General features: G+C 33.8%; 2 protein-coding genes across 4 annotated transcripts in view; one reads left to right on the top strand and one right to left on the bottom strand.

The window, feature by feature from the left end:
• LOC136036729 (uncharacterized) overlaps positions 1-12,233 on the bottom strand; it is a 132,054-nt gene that overhangs the window by 34,125 nt on the left and 85,696 nt on the right. For 2 of the 3 annotated variants that reach the window (XR_010619777.1, XR_010619778.1), the window contains one exon: positions 1,558-1,701. Coding sequence is in view for 1 of the 3 variants with exons in the window: in XM_065719078.1 (XP_065575150.1) it covers positions 1,558-1,711 (154 nt within the window). In the remaining 2 variants the exon portion in view is untranslated. Of the gene's footprint in view, positions 1-1,557; positions 1,742-12,233 lie in introns of those variants that run through there. The other variant, XM_065719078.1, reaches the window with a different exon arrangement.
• The window catches only part of LOC136036728 (RNA-binding Raly-like protein), a gene marked incomplete in the record, with an annotated part of 113,052 nt that continues 108,892 nt past the window's right edge, over positions 8,074-12,233 (top strand). The window contains 1 exon segment of the mRNA XM_065719077.1: positions 8,074-8,160.

The raw sequence follows: 12,233 nt of genomic DNA, 5'->3' as shown, positions 1-12,233 counted from the left end.
GGTAGGATAGCGAAGGGCTGTTTTTGCTGCAGGTTGTTTTCTTGCTTCTTCTTCTTCTTTTTTAAACGATTAAAAACTTTTTTATCTAACATGTTATTATGATTTTGATTGCATCTTGTTTCTGATTGTTTCATTTTAATATTCTTGTTATAAATCGTAAGGAATTCTATATAACTAGTAAGTAAAACTAAATATAAATGGTAATAACTAATTAGTGAAGAACTAAATATAAATAGCAAGGAACTATCATTTTTTGAACAGTGGCATGATTTTTTTTAGGGGAGGGGGTCATTCTTCCCTAGATTTTTAAAATATGTTTTTGCTAGTATTCTCATTGAAAAGGTTTTTTGTATTTTATTGAAAAAATCAAAAAAAGACAAAATTACCCCATAGATATTGTAAAATTCAATTTTAGAATTTCCTTTACTACTTGGGGAAGTAGCTCTTTACTTCAAGTTAGAGATAAAGTCCACAGGTAATCACTCAGTATAAAGGATACTCGTCACAGAAAAGAATCAGTTAGTAAAATTGAGTATACAGTGACAAGATGTTACAGACAAAAGAATAGGTATAAAATCAAGTTAGCTCACATACAAAAACAGTGGCGTCAATTTACAAAAATTAATTTAAGCAGGTGAGCAAAATGTATTTTACAATATCTATGGAGGTGATTTTTTATTTTTTTGATTTTTTTTCAGTAAAATACAATAAAACACATTCAGAGAATACTAGAAAAAACATATTTTAACAATATAGGGAAGAGGGACCCCCCTCCCCCCAAAAAATGCATGCCAATGTTCAAAAAATTGATAGTTCCTTGCTATTTATATTTAGTTCTTCACTATTTAGTTCTTACCATTTATATTTAGTTCTACTTACTATCTGTGTATAATGCCTTATGATTTATAACAAGAATATTAAAATGAAACGTAGAACAGAATGAATTCAAAATCATAATAAAATGTTAGTTAAAAGTTTTTGGTTGGTTAAAAAAGAAGGAGAAGCAAGAAAAAACCTGCAAAAAACAGCCCTTCGCCATCCTACCTCACTCCCCCCCAGAAAAAAACATTATAATAACAAAATTGATCGTCAACACTGGGTGTTATTCACAATATAGATTTTGTCTCTTTGCCCAAATAGGGCCTTTGAGACGATTAATAGCTTATAAATTGTTGAACAAATAGGAGTTTTACAAAGTTTTTCACCAGCTTTCTCGGTTACAGTTGATAAATGAATATATATTTTGTTCTAATTTTCTTATTAGAATTTGTACGTTTATTAGTATTTCAATAACTAGATTATTTTATTTTAATTTATTTAATTTTTACTTTTTGATATTTTAAACTATTTTAATGCCTCACATTTATTTTTAACTTTATCCAATAAGGGGAGTTAGAGCCCTCAGAGCTCTAAAATTCGCCAGATATCTAATAAAATCAAAAATGAATTCGTTCATAAAGTATAAAACGTTTTCGAAACTCTCTTTCGTTTTCTCTAGCTTACTTCGAGTGATTGTCCCTTTCCCTTGAATGAGAATGCGTCAACCTATGTATTTACCTTCATTCTTTTTCTTTGATACATCGTCTTGCTTCAGTGGCTTGATTTCTTCAATTTCCACCGCGGCTGAATCCAAAGACTCACAAGTGACGTTGTATACCCCTGTATTGTGTGTTAATCCTTTGTTTCTCTTGTAATCTGGCTCTGAAAACATTTTTCAGATTTTAGTGACTGACTTAATTGTCTTGGTTTTTCTTTTTCTTTGTTTTGTGGCAGACCATTTCCGCCTGGAAGATAAAACATGATATTTCCTTGAATGACGTCCTTTTCTCCGAAGTTACGAATATACGCAAATAAAACGGATCCCAAAAACCTCTGTTCTTGCAAATTGATTAGTTAATGTGAATTAGCTAGTTTCATAATGGTTGCGGAAAAAAACACCAAAGGCTATGCTTGTTTAATTCGTGATGCAAAATAAAACTGAAACCTGGGGTTGGGATGAAATTTTGTGCTCTGCATCAGAAACAAACGGAAATTTTTACTTTTCAACGCAGGGCTGTATCCAGGACTTTTTTTTGGGGGAGGAGGGGGTACCAAAGGATTTTATTACAGGGGAGTAAACAAAATTCAAAATACGCATGAAAATAGGTTTACATTCATTTTTGTCATGTTTTTACGATTCGAACACACATTTCAGGGGGTTCAAACCCCCAAGCCCGAACCCCTCCCCCTCAATACGGCCTTTTTGCAACATTACAATTATTTTTGACATAAGCAGCACAATAGCGCTTCGTAAGGATGGGGTAAGGGCTGTTACTTATGCAGTTCAAGCGTTGTTTACAAATACTGTATTCTATCGGGAAATGAGGGCATGTTTAATCCTGGTTGCCCAAAAAGACAAAGAGCATTAACGCAAAGCTTCCAGGGAACGATAAGGGAAACCTTGAGCTAAATCAAAACAAGGTATGTGCATGCAGGTTGTCAAAGAGGGGTATTACAAGGACAGTGAAATTTTCAGGGAAGGATGATGGGAAACAATTGACGAAAAGACAATATGTGAACGCTACTGCTATTACTGCTACTTTTACTACTGCAACTACTACTTCTCCTGCAACTGCTACTAAGGCTAAGGTATTAAGTTGAAAATTTCAGAAAATGTTGCGAGGGAAGCTGAACTAAATCAAAACACACTGTATGCATATAGGCTTTCAAAAGTGTCAAAAGTGATGTATACAGGCCGTCAAAAGTGATGAGGAATATGTTCAACTGACCAACAGGGTACAATTACATCAAGATGTGCATACTACTTACTGCTACTATTATTAGTGCTATTATTGTTATTACCACTACTACTACTACTACTATTAGTACTACTACTAATATTAATACTACTGCCACTATTGCTACTATTACTACTACTGCTACCACTACTACTACTACTACTACTACTACTACTACTACTAATAATAATAATAATAATGCTACTACTACTACTACTACTACTACTACTACTACTACTGATACTACTACTACTACTACTACTACTACTACTACTACTACTACTACTACTATTACTACTATTACTACTACTCCTACTGCTAATATTGCTGCTAATACTAATACTACTACTGCTAATACTGCTGCTACAGCTACTATTACTACTAGAACTACTACTACTACCACTACTACTAATACCCATGGTAGTACTACTACTACTACTACTACTACTACTACTACTACTACTACTACTACTACTACTACTTAAACTACTACTACTACTTAAACTACTACTACTACTACTACTACTAAAACTTCTACTACTACTACTACTTAAACTACTACTTACACTATTGCTACTGCTACTATTACAACTACGATGACTACTTTTACTGCTAAGGGTAAGTATATTGAGGTTAACATTTCAGGGAATATTTAGGGGAAAGTTAAACTAAATTAAGACACATTATGCTTGCAGGATGTCAAGAGGGCATATGCAGTGATATCTTGGGATATATACAGTGATACCCTATTAAGTTGAAACTTACAGAATATGCTTCGGAGGGTGTTAAACTATCCAGAAGGCACATATACATGCAAATGCAAATACTTCCATTAATACTTTTGCAGCTACTACTGATGAAACTAAGGAAATTAAGTGAAATTTTCAGGGAATGTTGAGGGGATGTTGAACTAAATCAAAGCACACTACGTGCATACAGGTTGTCAAAAGGACGTATCAGAGATGACCCAGGAACTACTTAGAGCATTCAGTTGAAACTTCCAGGGTATCTCGGGACATATATTAGACTAACCAAAAGGCACTATGTGTATACTCCTGCTGCTGTGGCTACTACTACTTATTCTACATCAATTTTGCTATAACTGACGGTAATTTAAGGGAGTATTTAGGTAGAGTCCAAATAGACTAAACAAATCAGTACGTTCATGCAAGTTGCCAAATGGTGTATCGGCAATATCACAGCAACGACTTAGAGTATTGAGTCAAAGCTTCAGCACATGCTGAGTAGGATGTTGAACAAAAGACACTATGTGTATACTACTGCTACTAATTCTGCTGCTACTCTACTACTGCTGCTAATAGCAAGGGTATTAAGGTGTTTTTTCCTGTAAATTTTAAGGGGATCTTGAACTAAACCAAAACACACCATGGACACGAAAGTTGTAAAAAGGGAGGATCAGCAAAATTTATGAAATATCTTAGAAATTAAGTTGACACTTTCAGTAAACATTCAGATGGACGTTGAACTAATCAAAACGCCTAAACTCTAAGCCTTATGGTATTAATTTGAAACTTTTAGGGAACGTTGAGGGGGTTGTTGAACTAACAAAAAGGTACTACGTCTATTTTACCAATACTACTACTGCTGCTGTTATTGTTACTACTGCTACGACTACTGCTACTATTACTACTGAGGCTAATGGTCAGTTGCCATAGTAGTAAAGGGTATTAAGGTGAAAAACTCGGGGAATGTTTAGCAAGGTGTCAAACTAAATCGAAACACACTATGTGCATGTATGTTATCAAAGCATCATATCAGCAATATCCTAGGAATGGCTTAGGGTAATAATTTGAAATGTTCAGGGCATTTAAGAATGATTTTTAACTAACCAAAACTAACAACGCACATCCTACTACTGCTATGTCTGGCAATAGTCTACTGCAGCTACTTATACTAAAGTAGAAACTTTTGGAGAAAGTTTATGATTCAATAAGACTAAATCAAAAGTTACTATATGCATGCTAGTTGTGAAAAGTACGTACCAACAATATCTCAGGAATGGCAAAACTTTAAGAATTATTTGAAACTTTCAGGGCAGCTACTATTACTACTGCCACAATTTCTACTGCTAAAATATTAAGGTAAGGCTACATGTACAAAGTTCGAGGAAAAGCTAGGTTGGAATTTTCAGAGCGTGCTATTGAAGATGTTGAACTAAATCAAAAGACACTAAGTTCTTTCAAGTTTGTTATAAGGACGTATTGGTGATACCTTAGGGACAGAATAAGATATTAAGTTGAAACTTTTTGGTCATGTTAAGGGGGTGTTTAACTAAATATGAATATTAAATGGGTTTATTTGCAATACATCTGGAATCCTAAGGACATTATGAAGAAACTATCAGGGGTTGTTTTGGCAGATGTTGAACAAAATCAAACCATACTATATTCACGCAGATTGTAAAAAGGACATATCAGCAGTATCTTAAGACCGGCTGAGGGTATTGAATTGAACCTATCAGGGCTACTTCAACTATACCGCTGCAACTACTACTTATGCTGCTACAGCTACTATTGCTACTACTGTTACTGCTACTACTGCTACTACTACTACTACTTTTAATACTACTACTACTACTACTACTACTACAACTACTACTACTACTACTGCTACTACTACTACTACTACTACTGCTGCTACTACTATTACTGCTATTACCAGGACTATCTATGACTGTATCTGCTTTTGACCTCTTATGTTTGTGACTGCTTGCGACATTCAAATGTTCAGGGCATTTATGAATGATTTTTAACTAACCAAAACGAACAACGCACATCCTACTACTGCTATATCTGGCAATAGCCTACTGCTGCTACTACTACAATTGCTACTGCAACCACTAATACTTCTACTGATACTACTACTACTATCACTACTGCCAATGGCATTGAGGTGAAACTTTCAGAGAATTTTGAGATGAAACACATGGATGTTATATTAAGTTAAAACACATCCTGTGAATACATGTTATAAAAAAGGCCTAAAAATCATATCATAGGGACAGCTTAGGACTTAGAGTATTCAGTTGAAATTTTCAGTGCATGCAGAGGGGATTCTTTAATCAACCAAAAGGTAATATATGCACACTAGTACTACTGCTTCTACTATTGCTAATGCTACTGGTAATGCTACTACTACTACTACAAGTACTAGTATTTGTGAAAATTTCAGGAAATACTAAGGGGAAACATTAAACGGGTATTTTATGAAGACCACATTGCCTTTACCTGACGATAAATAACAGTTCAAATAGGGATAAATCTTTTACTAAACAGTGAAAAAAACAATAAAAAAATACTCGATGTTTTGACAACATAAACTGTAACCGTCATTAGCAGATATATTCTGCTGATGACGGTTACAGTATGTGCCATAGAAATAACCAGTATTTTATTAATTTTTTTCACTGTCTAGTAAAAGGATTTATCGGTATTTGAACTCTTATTTATCGGAAAGGTTATATTAAATCAAAACACGCTATGTGTGTACAGGATGTCAAAAGGGTTTATAAGCAATATGTAAGGAAAAGCTTAGAGTAATAAGTAGAAATTTTCAGGGCATATTTAGAGGAGGTTCAATTAATAAAAAGGCACTATTTGTATGTTACTACTCCTACTACTAGTAGTACCACTACTGCAATTACTACTAGTATTACTATTACTAAGGCTAATGGTATTAAGGTAAATAAAGGTATAAAGTAGACTATTAAGAGTATAGAGGGTATAAACTATTAAGAGTGTTCATATTAGGGTATAGAGGGTATAAGGTATTAGGGAGTAGAGTATAAAGTAGAAACTTTTGGAGAAAGTTTATGTTTCAATAAGACTAATTCGAAAGTTTCTATATGCATGCTAGTTGTCAAAAGTACGTACCGACAATATCTCAGGAATCGCAAAACTTTAAGAATTAGTTGAAACTTTCAGGGCAGCTACTATTACTACTGCCACAATTCCTACTGCTAAAATATTAAGGTAAGGCCAAATGTACAATGTTGAACTAAATCAAAAGACGCTAAGTTCTTTCAAGTTTGTTATAAGGACATAATGGTGATACCTTAGGGACAGAATAAGGTATTAAGTTGAAACTTTTTGGGCATGTTTAACTAAATATGAATATTAAATGGGTATATCTGCAATACATCTGGAATCCTATGAACATTAAGAAGAAACTATCAGGGGTTGTTTTGGCAGATGTTGAACAAAATCAAACCATATTATATTCACGCAGATTGTAAAAAGGACACATTAGCAGTATCTTAAGACCAGCTGAGGGTATTGAATTGAACTTATCAGGGCTACTTCAACTACTATCGCTACTCCTACCGCCGCAACTACTGCTTATGCTGCTACAGCTACCATTGCTAAAACTGTTACTACTACTACTACTACTGCTACTACTACTACTACTACTACTACTACTACTAGTAGTACTACTACTACTACTACTACTACTTTTGCTACTACTACTACTACTACTACTACTACTACTAATACTACTACTACTAATACTACTACTACTACTACTACTACTACTACTACTACTGCTGCTGCTGCTACTACTATTCCTGCTATTACCAGGACTATCTATGACTGTATCTGCTTTCGACCTCTTATGTTTGTGATTGCTTGCGACTCTAACTACTTGTGACTGTAAATTCACTACTGCAAATTTACTACTGTAATGCAAATATTTGGATTTAAGAAACACATAAACACACATACACAGACACATATATAAATATATATATATATATATATATATATATATATATATATATATATATATATATATATATATATATATATATATGTATGTATATATATATATATATATATATATATATATATATATATATATATATATATATATATATATATATATATATATATATATATATATATATATATATATATATATATATATATATATATATATATATATATGTTAACCCATTTTTCAGTTTAACCTTGTTCTTCGTTATTTTTCTCAGCTCCTGAAAACCGATTTTTATTTTTCACCGACATGAATTCTATGGAGATAAATTTCAAAGCACCTATAAATGTCTGGGAATTTTTGTCCTAATTATTTTGAATTTGTTTTACGCGATACAATAATTGATCATCATGTTTAATTAGAAGTCATATTTTCTAAAGACGGTAATTATCAGTGTCCTATATTCACAGGTTCTTTATTAATCTTCGTCTCCAACTTGTATTACCGCGCAGCTTTGTTTCCCCTTGTCTTGAGAACAGAAAGAGTTTCTTTTGTTTTGTAAGTTACTTCAGTTCTAGTTAACAAGTTCCAGGGGAAACAAGCGGAGAACTATTATAAAAAATCTTAGAAAAGAATACCCCAAAGAAACGTAAGATGCTATAGTATATTACTTTTACTATTTCAGTCGGGTGGGTCTTGAATACCGAGGGGTTGCACGAAAGACTATAATTTTTAATTACCGTTGGAAGGTTTTAATTCTTGTAAGCTCCATGGTTCTTCGATTTACAGCTACCTTAGCTGCCCCAGCCCACCTAAAACCGTAGTTAAGAAGTTTCGAGCCTTTATTTGTGAAAATAAAATGGTTTGATTTTTTGTTGAAATCTGGGGTATATAATTTTCTGCTGTAGTACAACTAATATTTGATAATATAATTAGATCTGAATATACGAAGTTAAAGTGTTTATGGATTTTGTAATGCCTATTCACACTCTTGCATTGTGGAGAAAGGGCTCTGAATGTTCTTGCCCCATCTTAAAGACCATATTGAGTCGATTATGCAGTGATACTCACGGGTCTGTGCTCCCCTTAGTGACCGTACATGCTTATGACTTTTTTCATAATTTTCAATTTTCAAAAAATTTGCCTTTTATTTCAAAGTAGTCTTCAACCTCACCTAAACAAATCTACCGTCCGCACCTGACATAACTTTTTGAGGCTGTTTTTAAATCTTTTAACTTCATTTTGTCTCAATTAATGACGAATCAAGACTTAGTTATGACTTAATGACATATCAAAGCTCTACTTCATATTGACTCAAAGGAAAAATATATTACTTGTTCAGTTGAGTGGAATCAAACAGTTTGTGGTAACGAACTGTAGTAAAGAGCGACCCGGCTCAATAGTAACCGAAAGTTTAAAAGACGGAATTTTCATACCAATAGTTACATCAAAAGAATCGAATTTTAATGCTTACTTTAAATATGTAAGTTTAATCATAAGTGAAGAGCCTGAGAAAAATTTGCCTTATTTTTAGAAAATAGGGGAAAAACCTATTTTTTTCTAAAATTCATGGAATCTTAACGAAAATCACATCATTAGATTCAGCGTATCAGAGAACCCTACTGTAGAAGTTTCAAGCTCCTATCTACAGAAATGTAGAATTTGTATATTTTGCCAGAAGTCAGATCACGGATGCGTGTTTATTTGTTTCCTTGTTTTTTTGTTGTTTTTTTTTGTTGTTTTTTTCCCAGGGGTGATCGTATCGACTCAGTAGTCCTAAAATGTCGCAAGAGGGCTCATTCTAACGGAAATTAAAAGTTCAAGTGCCCATTTTAAGTGACCAAAAAACTGGAGAGCACCTAGGCCCCCTCCAACACACACTTTTTCCCATAAGTCACCGGATCAAAATTTTGAGAAAGCTATTCTGTTCAGCTTAGTCGAAAACCTAATAACTTTGTCTTACGTTACTTGGGGGGATATTTACATGGAGGAATTTATCACGAGGGAAGAGAATCTCCCTGAACGGGGCGCAGGATTTTCTAGCATTATTTAAAAAAATGAGAAAATAAATAATTTTTTCAACTGGAAGTAATGAGCAGCATTAAAACTTAAAACAAACACGATATTAGAATTTGATATTATATTACAAACAAGATATTACGTATATAAAAGGATTTGTCTCCTCCACAATACCTTGCTCTTTACGCTAAGGTTTTTTTTATTAATTTCAACTATTTATTCTACGGCTTTTGTGATTCAGGGGTCATTCTTAAGGAATTGGGACAAAATTTCAGCTTTAGTATAAAGAGTGAGGTACTGACGAGGGGGTAATCTGCGGAGAGCCAAAATCAAAACATGCATTGATTGAAGAACGTCCAGAAATTAAAAAAAAACAAGTTTTCTTAACTCAAAGTAAGGAGCGACATTAGTACTTAAAACGAACAGAAATTACTTCGTATATGAAAGGGGCTGCTTCCTCATCAATTCCCCGCTCTTTACGCTAAAGTTTCACTCTTTCTCTCAATTCTACTTTATAAAACTGTAAATAACTATAGCGTAAAGAGCGGGACGTTGAGGAGGGAACAGCCCCTTTCATATACGAAGTAATTTCTGTTCGTTTTAAGTTTTAATGTCGCTCCTTACTTTCAGTTAAAAAAAACTTGTGTTTTTTATTTAGTTGCTTTAAGGGACTGTTCGAACGTTATATCTCAGATTTTTTTTGTTACCATCTTAGTGATATCGCACATCCCCATACAACGAAGAATGAACGCTTATGGCATCTTTCTGTCTTATTTCAACAACGACAAAAAATTCATAAAATGGTATTAAAACTTTAAATGAAGGGAATTTGTTCCTTAAATTTGGGAATGTAAGTGAGTAAGTAAATATGATGGCACGAGACCCTCTAAGACTCAGCTGGCGGAACTGATTTCTTTTTTTCCCTTCAGAAAAGAAGTGTGACGGGGGATGGAGGCCAGCCACCTGAGATTTCACATACCCTTCCTGCTTACCTTCCTCAGATTTCTCCGGGCACCCATTTAGAGCAGGGTCAACTATGGCTGAGCTTGCAGAGTCACGCCGCTGACCCCTATCCCCAAATAAATAACCGGCCATGCCAGGAATCAAAAGTGTGCCCCTCGGGATGTGGAATTTTGTAATGATCCCTTCTTAACCCCTCCCCCATTCTTAAAACCAAAGTTTTCTAGTGCTGTACTAAAAGCCGCTATGAGTGCAATAAATATGCAGCTGAGGACGATTTATAAAACGCATATCCCCCACCAGCAGTAATGTTGAATTTTGTCGGTATTCCAAAGGAATTTAACACCTTACTGACATGGCAACGCAGAAATACATTTCCAATAAAATCCCATTAATGCTCAAATATTTCAATATATAGTTCAAATATTTCTCTTTGTCAGCATTCAAAGTTGCGATAACTTTATCATGAACAGACACTCTCGTGAAATATTTCATCCTCACTTTTTAAAGTAAGATGTAAGTGTTTATATTTCTAATGCACAAATAATACTGATCAAAAACGTACTATGAACTAGCTATTGCCAATGAGCAGTCATAGAGTACCAAAGGGGCAGCTGGATAAAAAAAAATATAGTCTAGGCTTTCTCAACAAAACGTAGAATTTTCATTAAATCCACTTAGAAATAACTGAGTGCAAAAATTGTCTCTTTTTTCTTCGGTTGCTTGTTTCATTTACGAGCGAGAAAACGAGTTGTAAAGTTGACATTTTTTTTCTTATTAATAGTAAGGTAAGTAATGAGGCTTCGGCTGTGTAAAGCATAATACTTAATGTTCATTCAAAATGTGATTTGGGTAATGCCAATATTTAAACTATTACGATATAGCAAACACCTGCGTCTAATAGCGTAATAGAAACAAAGTATTTTCATATAAATCTCACAAATATCTCTTAATATGACTTAAATCTACCACGAATAACAAACCCCCTGTAATTAGTTTCCTTGGTCCTTGCCTTTCTTTATTTCACGCTTTCTTTGCTTATATTTCATCCTATATAATTTTTTTCACGTTTCGGTTTTCCATTTCTTGAGTTTCAAGTCCAATACGGACTCATTTAAGAAATGAAGTATCTAAAGCCAATACTATGTAACATCTCACTGATTCAATCCTAACCTAACCCGTCTAAGTCACGTTACAAAATTAATAACACTGTAACATGCAGTTGCCCGTTACATAAAACTGATTTTTAGTATGCAATCTTCTCCCCCATATGTCAATTATTCCAGACATAGGAGACATGCAATCCATAGATTTTTTAACATGTTTCCAATAGAAAGTATTCTCTAAATAAAAATAATACCAATTGCTTCTTGGTCCAGATGTCTACAGCATAGTTCCATTGAGGGGTAATCTCTTTCGATTTTTAAAGGAGACAAAAATCTTTGGAATATAAGGGTTTTCTGAAAAAAAAATCTTGAAAAAAAACGCCTTGAAAGAAAAGTGAAATCCCGAAGAAAAATTCTCTTGAAGTATTACGTAGCACCCAAGTGGCCATTGTCCTTGCTTAACACTTCACGTGTTTGCTCTCCATTGTGTAAAAACCAAAGAAATCTTGACGAAAAACTTTTTGAACAAAAATGTCTCAAAAACGTCTTGAAATTATGAAACGTCTTGAAAAACATCTTTAAGATAAGTGTCTCAAAAACGTCTTGAAATGTCTTTAGACGTCCTGGAAAACGTCTG

Source organism: Artemia franciscana, chromosome 15, assembly GCF_032884065.1.
Source record: "Artemia franciscana chromosome 15, ASM3288406v1, whole genome shotgun sequence".
NCBI classification, from domain to species: domain Eukaryota; kingdom Metazoa; phylum Arthropoda; class Branchiopoda; order Anostraca; family Artemiidae; genus Artemia; species Artemia franciscana.
The sequence above is the reverse complement of the archived record's forward strand: the minus strand, read 5'-3'. Positions and strand labels throughout refer to the sequence as shown.